The sequence below is a fragment of the Pollicipes pollicipes genome, unplaced genomic scaffold (genome assembly GCF_011947565.3).
Source record: "Pollicipes pollicipes isolate AB1234 unplaced genomic scaffold, Ppol_2.1 Scaffold_5724;HRSCAF=6776_pilon_pilon_pilon, whole genome shotgun sequence".
Taxonomy (NCBI): domain Eukaryota; kingdom Metazoa; phylum Arthropoda; class Thecostraca; order Pollicipedomorpha; family Pollicipedidae; genus Pollicipes; species Pollicipes pollicipes.
In genome coordinates this window covers 32,114,591-32,134,346 of record NW_023596746.1, presented here as the reverse complement: position 1 = coordinate 32,134,346, position 19,756 = coordinate 32,114,591, and the positions used below count along the sequence as shown (strand labels likewise).

General features: G+C 51.7%; 1 protein-coding gene across 1 annotated transcript; it reads right to left on the bottom strand.

Annotated features, from left to right (window-relative positions):
• Positions 1 to 740: 740 nt before the first annotated feature.
• On the bottom strand, positions 741 to 17,076 carry LOC119102951 (popeye domain-containing protein 3). The gene is made up of 8 exons (XM_037226401.1): positions 16,961 to 17,076; positions 15,381 to 15,470; positions 14,625 to 14,762; positions 3,485 to 3,666; positions 2,693 to 2,935; positions 2,116 to 2,268; positions 1,300 to 1,386; positions 741 to 776 (listed from the first exon to the last, which is right to left on the bottom strand). The coding sequence occupies exons 2-8, from the start codon at positions 15,460 to 15,462 to the stop codon at positions 741 to 743; spliced, it is 921 nt and encodes a 306-aa protein (XP_037082296.1). The 5' UTR covers positions 15,463 to 15,470; positions 16,961 to 17,076.
• Positions 17,077 to 19,756: the final 2,680 nt, after the last annotated feature.

Genomic DNA, 19,756 nt, shown 5'->3' with positions numbered 1-19,756 from the left:
GGGCGCCTTATCAGACGTTTACGTTAAGACCACCGGCGGTAAGCGAGTTGAAGGCGCTGTCGGTAACCTCCTACATGTGGAGCTCCATAAAGTAAGCGGGTATTTACCGTGCCTATTTTTGGCGGAGACAGCGGCCAAACGTAGTTTGCATAGAATTCTAATTGCCGTCGTGCCGGGAAATTGTCGGTGTAACGACATAAAACACCGCACACAACGCACACTTAAGTTTACACAGCACGAACGACCCTCCGTGAGCATTTCAGCTTCGCCAACTACCAACCAAAGGGCAACATGGAAAACCCAGCTGAAATAAGCGCTGCAACAAATGAGCCACTGAGAACATTGTCAGAACGAGCTGTATTAGACTTCCTTTGTGGGCATCTTTCGGCGCTCTCCTTCTCCCGGGAGGCAGCGCCGAGTCCATCGTCACTAACAGCCGGCCATTGAAACCGAAACGTCCGTTTAAACACGCCCGCCGCGCCAAGGACCGGCGGTCCTTTGTACCGCCGGGGGGCAGGGAGGGGGGGGGGAGCGGGGGCTGTGACCTAACCTCGCGCGTGCTCTGCACCAGGTCGTCGACAGACGGCAGCTCGGGCAGCGGCTCCATCCTGTTGTTGGGCAGCGAGCCGTTCCTGCGGCCCAGCTCGTAGGCGCCTGACGGACACGGGCGAGTCGTCAGCGGCCCGTCACGTGCCGCGTCAGCGTGCAGACCCACCGCTCACGCACCCCGCACATTCACGCTAATCAGCAGGCGCGCGGGAGCGGACAGCGCGAGTCTGCAAAAACGGAGACGCTCAGCGGCCGCGGCTTGTTCGATACGACGCGGCAACAGTGTGCGATGCTGAGCAGCAGAACTTATATCGATGTGCCGAACGACACGACACCCCTCGCCAAAGCGGCAGCGCTGCGGGCTGGGCCGCCATGCTATCACGGCTGGCAGAGCCGCTGATGCCATTGGCCCCCACACGCGTCACATACGTAACCTAGCTGCCCGCGGGCCGAGGGCGTACAGGCAGGCACCCCTGGTGATGGCTCAAAGCGAGCTCCGGCTTCGATGCGGGCTCACGGTGAGCCGACGCCGGGTCTTGCCCGGGCGCCAGCCGGGTCCGAGCTCCAGACAGCGCCGGAGCCGCACACCCGCGCACCAACACCCCGTCCAACCGCGCCGCTCTGGGGCGCGCGCGCGCGGAGCGTCCACTCACGAAGCCGGTCAGGCTCAGGCGAGGGCAGCGCGAAGCCGAGCCGTGGCGCCTCGCCGTTGCCCGGCGGCTCGGGCCGCGCGCGGCGGTGCGGCGCGGCGCGCGGCGAGCGCGCGTCGCACGAGCTCAGCGAGGAGGTGATGCTCGGCAGGCGGATGTCGAGCGCCGAGCCGCGCCCCGTCACCACCTGAGGACAAGGCAACCGTCAGCAGACCTTCAGCGGACCGTCAGCAGACCGTCAGCTGATCATCAGCGTACCGTCCGCGGACCGTCAGCGGACCGGCGGCCGCCCGGCTGACGGCGCGAGGCGACCAGGCGCGCGCCGCTGCGAGCCGGACTCGGTCGCTCGCTTGCCGCTTTTCACGACGGCAACAATTTACGGCGAGACGTGCGACGAGCGGGAGCAAGTGCACGTTTCGCATGTTCGCGAACGCTGCAGTGCCGCCGCGGGCACATACCCCGACGCCTCCGCACGACGAGCTCAGCCGCGCGGGCGGGCGATTCGGACGACCACAGCCGGGCCACCAACGAGCCGGAAATCAGCATGACGGCCCACCGTTACCAACAGCAGCCATTCTCACAGATAATAGCCCGCCTGACCTTTGGCTGAATGCGGGCCGTCGCTTTAAGAACGGCGCTAGCATAACGGCCGGGCAGGCTGGCACAGTGACCGAACAGGCGAGGAGCGGGACGGCGTGACGCAGCGATCGAGCGGAGTGGCCGGCCCGGCGCAGCAGCCCGGCGGAGGTACGGGCGACACCGCGACCGGTGAGAAGGCCGGCGCAGTAGCTGACGGTCATCAGCGCCAGCGACCAGGGGCAATGCCGCAACCACCGGCCTCAATCCTCAACCTTAGACCATACCAGCGCACCACCGAGACCTGGCAGGATCAGCTGGGCAGCGAGTAGTGCCTCACCTTGTGATTCATGCAGTAGAGCTTGGTGGTGATATCGCGGGCGATCATGGTCGAGAGGACGGTGGCCAGGTAGGGCTCCTTCACGAACAGGTACTCGATGGCCGAGCGGTGCCAGAAGATGTAGCGGCACTGACTGGCAGCGATGATGGCCACCTGAGACAGACGCGGCTCGGCTCAGACAGCGCCCCCGGCTGCCGCCCGACGCTCGCGGCACGCCAATGGGACAGACCGGCGTCAACCTTTGGCTGAATTCTCTATCACAGGTGACTGGCGCTCGGCTGGCGTCGTGGCACCAGAGCGCTACTATAGCAGTGCGTCCCAAGAAAGGCGCATAGCGCCATGCGTCGTGTTCCTTATATGAAAGGAGACACTGACTCACACGACTTCCCTTTACAAGACAGACTTCTTCAATACACACGCAGGCGGCTTACATGACACGTTGTGACCTCTCAGATGCGTCTCTTTGATGTTCTTTCGACCTTTGATGTGTTTCCACTCATCAAGGCACCTTAAACAGGCCACGCAACATGCGGCATTCACATCACTAATACCGGCCTGTCTCGCGGCCCCCTACCACGCACCTTAAACTTCTCTCGGCGGTGGCCTTGGTCGACTCAAACTCGGGGCTGTCGAGGAACTGGTTGGACCCGATGCTGTGCAGGAAGCTGTTGTCGGCGAGCACGTTGCACTTGCCGGCCAGCAGCACGCCCAGTCGGTCGGTGCGCGTCAGGTTCTGCAGGGCGTACGCCTCGCCCGCGTGCAGCGTCACCAGCTGGGCGTGCTCCGGACTCACCAGCTTGCGGAACAGCAGGCGCGGCACCTGAGGGCCGCAGTGGCGTCACACGCGTCTGAGACGGAGGCCAGGCGCCTCAGCGACCACACGAGGCTGAGACTGAGGCCAGGCGCCTCAGAGACCACACGCGTCTGAGACTGGGGCCAGGCGCCTCAGCGGCCACACGCGTCTGAGACTGAGGCCAGGCGCCTCAGCGGCCACACGAGGCTGAGACTGTGTCCGGCGCCTCAGTGACCATACGAGACTAAGACTGAGGGCAATAACCTCAGTGACCACACGCGTCTGAGACCAGACCAGGCTCCACGGCGGCCTCACGCGTCTGAGACTGAGACCATACGCCACAGTCGGCACAAACATGTAAGACTGTGACCACACACCACACCGGCCGCACGCGACTGGGGCAGCGAGCGCAGTCGGAAACACGCACTCGCACCACGAAGTGTGAGGGCAGTGGCAGTGCGGACACGGCGAGGAGTCAAGATAGTGATCAGAGCGATCGCCAAGGAAACCCGACACAAGCCGAGGCCGCGCACGGTACGACGGGGGCGCCCGAGCCAGAGGACCCTCGCGACGCACCCGCAGCGGCTCGAACAGCGTCTTGTAGAGCTCCTCCAGCTCCTGGTCGAACTTGACCGGGCGCATCTGGTAGATGATGTGCAGCACCTGGCCCATGTTCAGCAGCACGAACAGGAAGTTCCAGGTGAAGATGTCCGGCGCGCAGATGACGTTCCAGCCCCACATCGAGTACAGGAAGAAGCCTGGCGACAGCGGCCAGCCGCGTCAGGTGGTCGGGAGCTCAGGCCAGCCCAGCTGTCAGCCAGCAGCCAGCCTTCAATGCACGCTGTAGGGCTTTCCGCTCGAGTCGCACGCCTGATGGACCAACATGGATCGTTCAAACGCAACGGTTCAGCCTCATATCCAGAAGGATACCTGTGGGAGCAAAAATAATGCCCGAAAAGTTGAAACTTAAAGAAGCCTATAAATTTGCGTCAGCAGCGCGTAGCGAGATTCTATTTGAGCCGCAGTATCGTGTACAGTATAACGACGTTGAGAAGTCCTAGCATCTGAGTAGGCGGGAAGGGGGGGGGGGGGGGCTGATAACGCAACTGGGACGACGTTCCTCTGCAGGAAGGTCCGGCAAGGCGAAGCTTACGTCAGCTTTTAGCCATAGGTGACATTTGCTCCGGTACCAAGCTGGAAGCTGGACGCACTGATGCAACATTATTTCTGCAACAATGTATGACATCGGCTATCATGTATGACACAAGAGCAGCATTGCTACATGTGAGTGGAGCTGCTGGAACGTAATCCATACAGTCCTGCGTGATCATGAGTGTGGAAAATAACACTGAATATGTAATGATCCGCCTACCTCGCGAACCACAGAGCGTCCTTGAATCATCATACACACTTCACAAATAGCATGACCGCCGTTCAATTGCACCGCATACCCATCGGATACACTCGGCGCACATCATACAACACATGTTACTGACGCGCACGCGCGATACATACGCAAAAAAAGAACCCCCTCAAAAAAAAAAAACAGTAGGAGGGGCTAGTGGCTACACCGGTTCCTGCGGAAGGATCTTACACACAGCGTGGACACTTGGGTAGTGTGGGGGACGTTACACTGACAGAGCATGCGAATTCGATACGACCGCGTTCCAGAGAGCCGACAGAGGGTGACACTGAAAACACTACGACAGAAGGTGGCACTGACAAACCCTCCGGCAGAGTGTGACACGTGTGGCGCTGATAAACCGTCCAAGAGTGTGGCACTGACAAACTCTCCGACACGGGGTGGCACTAACAAACCCTCCAACAGAGGGTGGCGCTCACAAACCTTCCAACAGAGGGTGGCAGTGAAAAACCCACCAACAGGGGGGGGGGGGGGGGCACTGACAAACCCTCCAACAGAGGGTGGCACTCACAAAGCTTCCAACGGAGGGTGGTAGTGAAAACCCTCCAACAGGGGGTGGCACTGCAAACCCTCCAACAGAGGGTGGCACTGACACACCCGCCGCAGACTTCAGGCGACGTCCGCGGCGGACATATATCGCATGCGTCGTTTACGTCCGCGTTGGCTATGATGTATGGCCGGGTTATATATTGCATACGTCGTTGGGAAGTCCTAGCACCTGAGGAGACGGAAGGGGAAGGGGGGGGGGGTTGATTGCCAAACCCTCCATTAGAGGATGGCACTGACAAACCCTCCAACAGGGGTTTTGTACTAGCCCATCGTCCAACAGCGGGTGGTGCTGACAAACCCGCCGCAGATGTCGGGCGACGTCAAACCCCGGCCGGGGGGCCGCTCCCTGCTTTGCATCTCCCAGAGCGAGACAGACGCCCAAGATCACGGCACAGCGCCGTGGGTTCGTAACCCTTTTAAGGCGTCGCGTTTCTCGCACAACAGGGCGGAATCCTACCACATCGGACGTCCGCAGCATGGCTTTGCACGGCGCCCGACAATGCTGACCCTGTCTGGTTGCTAGACTCAGGCTGATTAGTTTCGTAGTTCGGCAGACTGTGACGTCGCTTCGGGGGAGACGCTCACGCAGCGTGCTGTCGTCAGCGAGCCCGCGTGGTCCCAACGCCACGTGAGCGAACAATGAATGCGGCTGGGTTTACAAAGTCTTCTTGATCTGGAGGCTGAGCTGACCAGCGTGAGCGTGGCGTGCTCCTGAGGCGCGCAGGCCATCCAGAGGCCAGCTCGCGACGTCCAAGCGCGGGTCTGACCTGATCCGTGGCAGCTGAGTCGCATCTACTCTTTTAGTTTGCTCTGTCCAATCAACGTTACAAATATAGAACCATAATCTATGTAACAAACATGGGCGGTACAACGAATCTATATATTATCAAAACGTCGATTCATTAAAGCTACAGCCTGACTTAACTTAATAGTCGCAATGATAGCTGATAGCCTATGGTGTCAACCAATAGCGGATCCAATGGTGAAAATAACTGTAATGGGAAGCCACAGATGACATTTTACTAGGGTAGCGAGTACCATCCTGAGGTGGAGCCATGTCAGATAGCATTTCAGTCATTTTTATGTGAACCGTAAGGCGCTTCGTTGACTGGATGTAACTGGATCTGCCTGATTGCTTACATCTAATTTGCATTACGCCTCTATCTCGTTTGGATCATCTTTGGCTTACATGCTCGCGCATGCCAACAAGTCGCCTAGACGGTGCGTTCCATGCCACTATTTATGACCGAGGGATGCCATTAACTAATGCGTTGTTCGTAACCACTATCGATGACATCCATTGCGTAATTATAACCTCATCAGGTGAATGTACGCGTACACTGCTTATGCAGCTCCTATGCACTCCATTATGCAGCTCCTAGGCATATACAGATCACGCACTACACACGTACCGTCTTGCTCTACGACGTCATTATCGCAGGTATTTCTTGCGCGACGTGATGGCCTCGGCCATGATGTCGTTATTACACTGCGCGGAATGGCAGCATCGCCGGTGGGCCGGCCGTTCTGCTCGGCTCCGCACCAGCCGACGTCAGCCGACGCCGCCGGCGCTGCGACGTGCCGCCGCGGGCCACGTGGCGCCGGTGCCGACAGTAGCTACCCATAACCCGGCGCCGCGTGTGTCGGGCCCGTCGGCGGGGCGTGACGCAGCTGGCCCGTCCGGTGCGTGCCGGCCGGGTGGGTGGATGGGCGACGGAGCGGGTCGACCGCAGCCAAAAGCCGCGTTTTCATCAGCCGACAGCAACCATCTCCCCTTCGCGCACTACCGTGCGGTACCATTTGAGACATCGCAACGACGCAACATGCGTCTACGCGCTGCGGAACAACGCGCTGTGTGCATGCCATCGCACGGCCTGTGTACGTCTAACGTATGTCTGAGATAGCGACGAACACAAGACTCAGGCGAGCGGAATATCCGTTCGCACGGTAACATGAAAGTATGAAGGCAAAGCGAAATGACGGCGGCGTAGCACACACCACAACTTCACTTGCAGCAGGGGCCTTTAATAAGATACACAGACGGCATTAAGACCCGCCTTAACCTCGCTTGTCACACAGCCGAACAAGGAGTTAAATTTCAAACCATACAAAAGCAAATGAATATGCCGCTTTCACAAAGATCCGCGCATGACCGGACCCCCAGCCATATTTCCATCTACTAAAAGACGTAAACATCTATGACGGCGACATCGTGAACAAGCACGCAGCCTCATAAAGTGGAAGCATAAACCAATTTGACACCAATTTTAGGTACGTGGCGCGGACTTCCCATTCGTACACTTCTAGCTCCGACAAAGTTTTTGTCCACAAATGGCATAAAAATTAAAATCCGATATAAAGTAGGCTTGCTCCAGCTTTACATGCGTCCGTGGAACAAGCCATTGCTTTTGCAACGAGTTTCGATTTTAATGAAAACACGTCGGATGGTCAATACCGCACGAAAACACCGAGTCTGCATTTTTGTTCGATATCACACGATTCTAGAAGATTCTAGACCCTACATTCAAACACCGAAACCAAATGTGCAGGGCCCAGGAGCAATCTAGTGCACCCGAGCAGGGTAACAGATAGGGTTCCCAACAAGTGCAAAGGACCCTCTATTTAAATAGGAAGTACCCATGGCGCACTCTGGAGGGCCCCGAGCGACCGAGTGATGATGATGATGATGATTGGGGTTTTAGGGCGCGTCGACAGCGACCGAGTGAGCCCCAGTAGGTTAACACATAGGCCCCAGACCAGAGCGTAGGGCCCTTCGCAAGTAACAGAAGCTTGGAAAGGTCCTAGACCAGCGTAGAGAGACACATGAGCATATCGTGAGTACACCAGTAGGTTAACTGTGACCAACGTGAAGGCCCCCTGAGCAAACAAGAATACCCCACCATATCAACATATGCCCCCCCCCCCCCCCCCTCCCGGCTCGAGCGTATAGAGCGTTTCGTACGAATGAAAAAAAAAATCCGTGCAAGGTCCCTGGAAACGGTTTCATTGACAATGAGCACCCAGCACATTAGCAGGAAGAGCCCCAGCCAACAGCGCAGGGTCCCCGGCAACTGCAAAGAATCAAAGGCAACGTAGGAGGCTCCTGAGCGATGAGACTGACCCCGCAAGTGGGCACATAGGCCTCAGAAACGGCGTGGGGACTCTGGACCAGCGTAAGCAGTCTTTAGACCTGCCGATCACCACCCTCTCAATCAGTGAATAATAAGTTTAATCTACTCGCGGGCCCTTCACCTCCACTACAGCTGTTATTGGTCGCCCTAGAAGCCCAAAGACGTTCAATGTTTATTGCGTTCTATGTAAGACAATGCGTCTGTTCGGCCAGGTATGGGGCCCCTCGGAGCCGATGAGCTCCTTCGCGGCCCAAGGGGGGGGGGGGCATGACGCCGTGCCCCCCCCCCCCCACTGGATGTGCCCCTGCTGGGTAGTGCAGAACAAAGCTGTGAACGGTGTATATTTGGGACGGGGATATAATAACACATGTTTTTCCCTATTGTCTTGACAGTACTACAGTGGCACCACCCACCGCCTTTATTAGACGCGACCATGGGTGTAGGAACTGGGGGGGGGGGGCACACGGGACCCCCACTTTTCAAGGGGGGGGGGGGGGGGCAGCAGTGGTTAACTACCGCCCCCTTTCAGATTAAGGTCGTGGTTGGCTTCTTCTGCACTAAATTACGCATACATGCCGACTTACCTAGTTCACCACCCATCTTCCTCAAGATGCGTCATCTTTTGTCGTTTGCTATGAGCCATCGCCTAGAATCACGACCGCAGAGACCAACACCCACGCGGCCCACGGAGACTGCAACGCCGGGCGTCCAAGACTGTTGTTGCTGACTTGCAAGCGCGCATGTTTTAAACCATATTACATAGCTTTTATCAGTAATTAATTCTGACCGAATCTTGAATATTTTAAGACGAAGGTGGATTAGCCATGCTAATACAAATTTGGGACCACATTTCATCTACAATCTACGATCAGGGAGTCCTCAATATCTCTGAAGAACATATACAAATATGAAACTGGAGCCTACGTGACAATTATTGGACCACCTGCAGCGATCAGGGATGCTGTTGCGTCAAGCACGCTTCCTGTGCTGATCCGGGGCCACTGCACGGATCAGAAGGCCTCCCGTGTCAGGGAGGGGAACCATATGATACGGCATATCCTTCTAAGGACCTCTGGAAAGACCAGGGGATCCCGCCCCGTGTCACCAGAACGACAGCCAGAAGACGCTTCGCGATGGGGCGGAATGGCTCTTCAGCCCTCGACTAGAAACGGTCATGTGCCCCTGGTGTTCTTCTAAAGGGGCCCCTTGCCCAGAAGGAAATAAAGGGTCTCAATATTGTTGAATTGGGGGTCGAAATGAGCGAAAAAAACGAACAACACCATCCCATGTTTGCCTGAGAATGTTCATTTTTTCAGAATGGATTAGTGACACAAATTACATCAATAGGTTTGAACGTGCCCGCCCGCAACCACGACAACAAGGACAGCGATGGCCTGGGTCGCAGCTTCCGTAAAACCGAACGGCGTCGGCTACTGCAAATGCACCAGACGGCGGGCACCGTGCTAATCTGTCTTCTGGACAGATAAATATTTACAGAAACACAAAAAACAGAGACTCTACCTAACTCTTCCATTTCCACCGCCACTTGGCGGCGCTTTGGGGGCCAATCCGTTCTTATCATCAGAATAAAAGCGCGCACGTGAAATATGTACCCAACCTGCCTTCTAAATGTAAGATTTGATATCCTAAAGCGTTAAAAAGTACCTCTTTCGGAAGCGTCATCGTTTGCGTCCACCCGTTGGTCACAACTTTGCATTAGTTGCTGAGCCGACGCTGCGCGGCCTATGGAGACTGCAACGCCTGTAGTCGAGGTTTCTGTCGCTAGATTTACGAGCGCACATGCTCAAAACTACGTCACATAATCTGTCGCTAAGTCACTAATCGATTTAAGTGTTTAAACATAATTATCTCGAAGTGTCATCATTTTCATCTACCTGTGGACCACGACTAAAAATTAGTCACTTGGCTAACGCTCCGAGGACTATGGAGACTGCAACACGTGGTGTCGAGGTTTTTGCTGAAATTGGCGAGCGCGGGTGTTAAAAATCATGGTACATAAGTTGTATCACTGTCAAAACCACGTTACACAAATTGTTGTCGATTCTGACGAACGTTGAACGTTTTCAGACGTAAACGGCTTGACCATATTAATACACATTGTTGACCGCTCGATCTACAATCGAATTTTCATCGTCAAATTTCGATCAAGCATATTGATCTACAATCTACCTTCGCAACGTCTAATGTCTGTGGAAACAAGATAAAAATACTAACAACGCTTCGGAATTTTATTGGGGTAGAAAAACCGTAAAAGTTAGTAAACTTGGCTTAAAAAACATTAAACCGTTATAAATTCAGGGGGCCGGTGATTTGTTCTATGCGGTCGTTCAATGCCTGATTTCTGTACTTTGTTGGCTTCAAAATGCAAACAAAATTGATCTCACGGTAGCCTCTCGTTTCTGTTCTGATTACGACGTAAAAATAACAATAAAACGAAGAAAACCGTGTCGCTTGTGAGCAAGTGAGCTATATCCGGGGATTTTTTCTGAGGGGGGAGGGCACCGTAAGAGGGGCTTTTGTCAACCCTGTGTTCCCACTTGGCAAGGTTCTGGCTACGCCCTTGCCTACACACAAAAGCAGATCAAGTCGTCTACGTTGACTGATGGGCAATCAAATGTCTGTTGGGCCAGTTCATACCTAAGGCAGGCAGCTTGCCAGAGGCCTTTTTCTGCGGTGGTGTGATGTTAGTAAAGATAATTGGGGATGCTATTGCAGGTGTCCAACATATGTTTTGCACACCAAATACCAGTAACACTGATCTAAAAATACGCAACAGAGTAGCCATACGATCAGTTCGCAGTCAGTCATGCGGGAGACAGCTGGGCCAGGACAGTGGCCGCCGACAGCGGACGGGAGCAGGGCCCTGGCAAGGAATATATGGCGGAACGGCCCTCATTTTATGGCTTGAATTTAAAGGAAAATCTCCTGTTTTACGGCTTTTGTCACACTTTTGGTGGCAGATTTGAGCTTCGAATTAGCCTCCGTCTAAAATCCTGCGACAAGTTTCATCTCCTGAAAAACAGCTAGCGAAATGAAGGCGCATGCAAGATCTGTCGCACTGCGAGCCATTGACTCACTTTCAAAATTCTCACCAGCGTATTCTCAGGCCGTACTTTGGCATCTACCCTGTGGAGGCAGATGCCTCCTCAATGACACAAAATGCCTGCCCGCTCGTGGAATTTCGCCTCCCCAGGAAAGGCAATATTGGAATGGACGAACAGTACTGAGAACCTGAATAGCATTATTTGCCGAATGACATAGATGAGTCGCATAGGCGAGATTGTGCACCAGCGAGTAACAGCTCTAAATGTATATCTCTAAATGTATATCAGGTAGGCCACAATTTGATTAAAGAGCGATAACGAACTCCATCTCTACCCCCGCCCCCTTCCCCCGGTCATCGGGCCTACTTTCCACAAAAAGTTCCTGAAGTACGCCGTGAGCTTAGCCCCCACTTTTGAAACGTTCCTGCGTCTATGGACGCAACTAGTCCTGAGATTTCACTAGAGCATGTTTTTAAATATGTCCCAAAAGTGAGACACTCCCTTTAAAGGGCGGGTTCCACATTTGTATGGTGGTTTGAACTGAAATAGCCACCATGAAGATCATTCGGTGTAGTTCACGGCCCTGCCCTTCTTAAGATTTAAGCCCTTCTAGTTCCTGAGTTGGACACCCGCGAAGATATTGAGACCATTTCGGGGAGACTATTTCAAGTTCACCCAGGCATCCACGATGCCATCACAGTGTCATTCAAATCCCGTCATTCCATTGGCCATGCGGCGATCAAGGCCACGAAAAACATAATCCTCGAGTCGGTCATATCTGGCGTTCATGAGCACGACTATTGACGACCAGACCAATATCTGAAACATTGGCTCTGGTCGTCAATTAGCTCTCAATCAATGTTGTACAAGGCACGATGACGTAATCAAGCAATGACGGATTGAGGAGGATATTTACTAAACAGAGAAATTTTACTATTTGCAGCACCCTTCTTCATTAAGAAACATACAACTTATAAATCAGCTTATATCATGTCTCACGCTTGCTCCAATATCTTACAATGTGGAACATCCCCTTTAACCTGCGTCCTACCGGGGATTTGAGACAACAGCGTCCGGCCGGGGAGGGGAACTCGACCTCTGCCTGAGATCCCCAACCTCCAGACAACCGCGTCCGGCCGGGGAGGGGAATCGACCTCCGCCTGAGATCCCCAACTTCCAGACAACCGCGTCTGGCCGGGGAGGGGAAGTCGACTTCCCCCTGAGATCTCCAGCTTCCAGACAACCGCGTCCGGCCGGGGAGGGGAAGTCGACCTCCCCCTGGGATCTCCAACTTCCAGACAACCGCGCCCGGCCGGGGAGGGGAAGTCGACTTCCCCCTGGGATCTCCAACTTCCAGACGCCGTGCAAAAAGAAAACAAAGATGTCGTTGTGACGGTCCAGTCAAATCATGAAAAATGCACCCCAAATTGTTGACCATTAAAATGTGAGGTCATTAGAGGTCACGAAAGGAAAAATGGTTGCTCTGACATATGCACTTAAAACTTATGTCAGTGCGCGTGCGCGTGCGCGTGCGCGTGCGCGTGCGCGTGCGCGTGTGCGTGTGCGTGTGCGTGTGCGTGTGCGTGTGTGTGTGTGTGTGTGTGTGTGTGTGTGTGTGTGTGTGTGGTGTGTGGTGTGTGTTGTGTGTGTGTGGTTGTGTGTGTGTGTGTGGTGTGTGTGTGTGTGTGTGTGTGTGTGTGTGTGTGTGTGTTTATTGGGACTTCACGACGCACTCAGCTGCTGAGTCTATATGGCGTCGCCTGCCTCTCACCCTGGCAGGAAGGGCGGGCACCGCGGGAATGTCAGCACGTCGAGACGGATATATAGGGAACGGTAGTAAACCTTAATATACATGGCCCATTCCGCCTGTTTTCGTTTCCCCACAAGGGGCAGGTTAGGTTAGGTCACCGTTCAGGATTGGTATACGGTAGCAGTCGTATACCAAAAAGTGTCAAAGACGATACGGTTTTGCTTTCTTTCACAATGTGCTTTTGAATTAGTTTAATTCATTAGGCTAACAAATTATCTCAGACACAAAAATACATTTTACGTTGACTGGAAGCCAGCTTATCACCGTAGATCAAACTCATAAGACATCGAAATGAAAAATTCAAAGTACTGACTGGGTCTTAGTGACCAGCACAATGCTTTCCTGAGGTCAAAAATGGTGTGTTGTACTTCATCGGGTACTCAAGATCGTATATCTCTTACATACATCATGCATAGTCCCTCCAACGCTTGGTATTTGTAGCAAAAATGAGAACGAGCACGTTGGTACATGAAATTAACGTCATAAGCTTCATAAACACAATATAGAGGTAATAACACTCGTCACACTCGTCCATTCAGCCTCTCCGCTACTGAAAAAGGGTCACTGACCTTGAATGACCTCATATGGCCTTGCATGCCCTCACGTGACCTGTTGTGACCTCTCTATGCATTGTAATAATACAACATATTTTCCGTTCAAAGTTCGAATTCGGCGGCCAAGTTGCCTTATATCGCCGTCTGTTTTGAGTTCAGCATGTGTTTTGAGGAACGCACCCACAGAGGTAGACCATAATCAAGGCTACTGTCTTGTACTCTCTGGTCATAAGATGGATGCACACGTGAGTTAGTACCTTGTTCCTCATACACACAACGCCAAAAACTACACAAAAAGCATCATTTACGAAAGATAGCATAAATTGACCTTACCAAGGTCACCAAGCTTGCCTTTTCCGCAAAATCTGAAATGCAAAATCCGTAGTTACCATCATGTTCTGTTACTTAAGTGACCTTCAGAAATGGCAAACAACGCGCACAAAAAGTGATGTGCAGTTTTTTAAAAGTTAACCTCTTTGCCCTAACCTAAGTGGTTGACCTTGGCATATCAGAACTTCAAATTTACAAAGGATGTCCAATTAGTCGCTGCGAGCGTTCGCTTGTGAGCTGTGCCCCAAAAATCGTGACGGTGGGGGAAGTGTACATCGTGGGGTAGGTGGGAAGTTGACTTCCCTTCAGCCGCGCGTGGATGAAAAAGGGCATAGCTGTGAGATGAACTGAATAATCTACAAAATGGCTATTCCAGCTGAAAGCCCCATATCAGTGCGAGACACTCTCTTTAAGGTCTTAGAACATTAAAACAAACTAAGCACGTTTTACAACTCAGCCTGAGCGTAGCGTCACGCAGTACCAATACCCTACCCTGGCAACGCTTTGGTTACCCTCCATCAAAACCCTCCCTCTTCCATACGCAGCGCAACATATGGACGGCCCCTGCCTGCCCCCTATGTCACGGGCCATCCAAAGGCACTTGATTAAACAACCGATCACAAACTCCTTATTTCCACCGACTCTTCGCGCTCGGCGACGACCAAACCCATACAACTTACATGATATGAGAACGCATTCAGACCCAATCTCACATCCCTTCACAGTCACGCTGCAAATCTCGCGCTCTGGCGGTTTATCTCCACGCAGCTCACCGCCAGCCGCCAATGTCCCCACCATGCACGCACAGGTCCCAAGGGCGCGGTGCACGCCGGCGGCGGTGGCCCGACTCTTACCCAGAATGAGCACAGCATGCAGCACCAGCAGACCGCGCTGCGAGTTAGGCGACACGTACGACACCAGGAAGCAGCCGTTGGCCAGCTGGAAGAGCAGGTGCTGCGGCTCGGCCCAGAGCGGGCAGCCCGCTCCGTCCGCTGGTGGCACGCCCGGCGGCAGTTAATGAGGGGGGCACCACTGAAGGGGGCACCACCAAAGAGGGGACACCACCGGAGGAGGCATCACCATTGGTGGTGGGAGGCACCACTGGAGGGGGCACCACTGTAAAACAACATGACAGAAGCAGATATTACAGTATCCTACTACATGCCTATGAACATGACAGATAGCATGTTGGTAAAAAAGAAAAGTTGGGTAAAATACAACAGAACCTTCACTACCATGCTCCAATGACAATTGTTAGCATGAATGAGGCAGAACATACTGTCACCCAGGATGAAGTGAAGCAGCATGTACAATTTCTGGGGGGGGGGGGGGGGGGGTGGATATGGCCCAGATCTGATGTGTAAGCATGAATACAACCTTTTGCCAGGTAACTTTTTTGAACATAACCAGGTGTTACTAAGCCCTGAGGGGAGATGTCTGGCCATCAGCCACACATGCATCACAGCCTACCAGTGTGAAAGTAAGTGAGCTAACAAGGTATGACAAGAGCGATGTCAATTCTCATCTCAATTGCTCCATCTGTGTTGAAAATGAAGGTGTCACTGCCATGTCAGTGCAATATGATGTTTGGAGTTTTTACATTTTCCTACCTTCTGTGCTGTTTCCAGCCACATGGGCTTCTGTTGTATTCTCCCACATGGCCATGCCAGCATCAGTCATAGTGATGAGCATCAGATTGTCTGAAAATACATACTAGATGTCAGACATATCAGGCTGATAATCATGGGTTCGACAATGCATCTAAATGCCACTCTTTCACTACCCAACCCAACAAAACCCAAGATATTGTCCACATCTCAAATATAACTCAAATCATGTAGGAAAGAAAATGCAGCCACTCCATAGCCCACAGGAGAAGTGCTAACATCCAAACAAGCCAATGCAACTGCACTTGCAAAGTTGCTGCTGGTACACTGTGCCAGCTAAGATGTTTAGTAACACTCTCCTTTTTAGTTAACAGATCAAAACAGTTACTTTGTGGATAATTTCATAATTATGAAGGAAGGTTTATCAGGAGAAAATAACAAACTACTCCAAAAAGAGGCAGCAAGGTCAAAATGTCCACATTGCATCACAGTAGTGCTTTTAAGTTATTAAATCTGATCTGTTAACTTGTTACACTATGCAAATCAGTAAAAACTCATTCTGACAGAAGTGTCACTGCCTTAAAGCATTCTTATCATCACTCAAACTATGCTCCATCATTTTACACCATTTAAATTATCAACAAAGAACAGCTGGTCTTAATTTTTTGCCAGTATCTGAGGGTCCCATTTGCATGCAAACATTCAAAATGTTCTGTGCAACAAACTTAAGCATTCAATGCCTCAATAAAGCTAGCTGAATGCTTTTAGGCCATAGGTTGTATGATTTAGAACCTTGGGAGAGTTTTCCTTGCAGGATAATGGATTGGATATAATGAATTTACATCCTTAGAGTGGTCACAACAATTTTCCACACATGCAGCAGACTAAACCAAACTCCAGTTTATGATGCTGAATCATGTGCTGGAGGTCACCACTTGCCACCTAGGATTTTTTTTAAAGGCAGAATTCATCCACTTAAATATTACTGGATGTAAACAAGATGTTCTGGGCTGATGAAGATTTCCTAGGTTGAATATCAAGCCTCATCCTGATGGAAGGGAAGGGCAATGCAAAGCCTTTCTGAGGCTTTCTGAGGACACTTCTCTGGCAAATCGCACAACCAAACAGTACCATCTACAACCATCACACATATTTGTTTACATTTTTTATGCCAAAACATGTCCTAAAACTTCCAGTATCTGAGAAGCAACTGGTGGTGGAGGTGATGCAGCAACAACCATGCATCCTTATGGCAGCCCAGCCCAATGATGACTTACACATGGGACAACATGGTCACATTAGTGGAGCCTTACACTATAATATAGGTTTAACACAAAATTACGTACCATTGCGCTCAACATTGAAAAATACATGCCTGTTTAGGTTTTGTGTCATTGCAGGGTATTTTCTCATATGTAAGGAGATGTAAAATTGAACTTTGACTTGACATAATGGGGCCAATCATTGTTTTACAACCATAAAACTGATTACCAATCACAAATTTCATTTATAAATCCAATGACGTTTGCCACCAAATCCTTTGAATGCACTTTTTAACTTTACCTTTGACTGATCACCCTTACCGAATCAGAGCCATGCATCAATCTCCATAAATCCTTCAACCTCCGACCCATGCTCGCTCCCAAAGCTTCACACTACAACCTGCGCAACGCCAAACGCGCATCCGCGCATTGGAGTAACTGAAAATGTATCTTCGTTGAGATACTGATACAGCTGAATACCGACCTACGGGCACTTTATGACGTCACTGTTGAACCAAATTAAACGCACCAGCGCCATCTCTGCTAATCAGGTTTGCCTCCATCATTTTAATTGGGGAGGGGCTGAGTTCCCCAGCAAAATGGGGACAAATGGTTAAAAAACCGTTGACAACCGCATGTTCTGAGCCTGTAAGACCAATCGACTTCGAACCTTCACCATTCGATGCTGCTGGGTCTCTCCAAAAGGTGATGACCTGTGGGGCCAATCGTCACAAAACCTCCACCAATCGATGCATCATAGCCGCTACCCATCCTGTACAAAAAATACCCTGCCCTGTATCGGACTAAAGGTTGCTAAAAACGTCCAAAGCCACATTTACTGCAGACAACCCCCATATTCCGAGCTTTTGAAATCGATCAGCACGAAACCCTTGCCAATCCATGCGCCATGGACGATAAAATGCATTTCCAGATAATGATCACCTTCGATCAGGTCAAAGGTCACATAAAAAACGCCAAGAACAGCAAAACAACAGTTTGCACAAAACCACATGCCCAGAGCAGATGTGATCGATACCACAAAAGATATCAACTAATACACTACAGTCAAGTTTATCTTTACCAGAAGATGGTCACCTTAGCTCTAGGCAAAGGTCACTAATAGCTTGCCTACAGTCAATATTGGCGGTTTTGCGCCTTTCTGGTGACCTTAAACCTGACCCAGGGTTATCACTCGGAGCGAAAAAGGATATCGACAATGGTGCGCCGATTGGTGGAGGTTTTGAGAAGATCTGTTCTATAGGTTTGGGCATGGAGCTGTCTGCACAAATATTTTCCTACTGTGTCATTTTGTGACATTTGACGTTACCAAATGTCACAATCTTCTGGAAAGGGTTTCTGTTGACTTAGCAACATTGAATGGTGAAGGTTTGGTGTGATCTGTCTCATGGGTTCGAAGCATGAGACAAGTAACAACTACGTTTGGACATGTTTGAATAAAAAATAACACGTCGTTCAACCCCAGGTCGGATTTCCTTTATGCTGATCATGCTGCTACTGAAATAAATGAGCCATTGATTTATTCAACCGTGCTAGGAGCGTTACATATTGATGACATCTCCGGATATAGGCAGAATTTGCCAAAGTTGACTTCGAGATGCATTTCATTAGCGCGGCCGGCAACATGCCATCGCTTTCTCTTTAGCCGCTCACTGTAACTGGAACCGCAGACCGCACACCGAAGAAGCTTTATTGCTGTGAATCACTTGCGGCGCACGCAATGTCCATGGATGCATTTTGTATGTACTACATTAGCGCCATCTGTGGGCATGCTGAGAAACGCTAGTTGACAGTCTTTTACAGATTTGGGACGGGCAATCGGAAGAACACACGTGGCGCGAGCGGGCGGAACCTTAGCAGTACTTGATTAGAAGGGACTGGTGCGGACTGAAAGTGGGTGTGCTGTGGTGTCGTTGGTATGGCGTTTGCGCAGTCTGCCTGTGAATGGAAAGGGGAGGGTAACGCAGCGGAGCATTCTGCCGTCAGGAACTCGCGAGGTCTCTTGTAAAGCGCTGCACGCGGCGCGCCACCCTAGACCAAGAGATGCCTTGAGTGACACGTGTATTATCAACACACAGCCAAAGGCAGTGTTCAGTAAGCACAAAGCTTGCAAATGCCCATCAAAAGACACCACAAGATGCCGTGACTGACGCATTTATTATCAACACAGCCACAGCGGTGCTCACTACGTAAAAAGCTAGAAAATGTCCATCAAAAGGTGCTTCGCAGTTAGAGGCCGGGCGAGCCATGGAAATGGTTTTCATACAAGTGACAACCGACTATGTCGGGGCACACAGAAGCAATGCATGCAAAAACAGCGAGCATCACACACAAAGTTGGATAAGTTCACTTCACTTGCTTATTGGCAAGTAGAGGCCTCGTATTGCAATCATTCATAGCGTTCAAACCGATGCACGAGTTGCTTAGAAGTCTGCAATTCTCCCGAAACGCGTTTCAGGTTCGAACGCGGTTGAATCACTGCAGCTTTACCAAGCAGACTTCAGCAAGCGGAGATAACCACGAGACTCATCACAACCCGTGTCTTTTTAAAGACTACGACAGTATCACCGGTAGGGAATCCAGTTTTGACTCAGTACGTGGCCGTGACTACGCCCGCAAAGGGTCTTTGGGTCACGCAAGCAAGCATCTCGCAAAAAGCTCGTTACTTTATCTTATCTTATAAACATCGCACGATAAACTGACTCTGAGTGGAAAACACAGGGCGAAAGGGTTTCCAAAGTGTGGTGTGTGAGGGGGGGGGGGGTATTTTGAATCGTGTCCGCCACTTAACACCGTTTGGCTGCTCGATTTTTCGCAAAATATAGCTGTAGGGATGGCGGGGGGGGGGGGGGGGAGAGGCCATACCCTGTTCTAAACTGCTACCACTGTCCCTACATCATGCTACACACAGGGGCACACAGGGCCTGGCAGGATGATTTAATCATCACACCTTGTTATCACTGAAAACAACACAAGTTTGAAGTTATTAATTACAAACGCCGCCCCGCGCAGCTCTTGGCGGGGTCGCGAGCGATTAAATATTGCTCTGAGATCCCGAACTCTGGCAAGATCTACGCAAATCAGATGGGTGGAATCCCC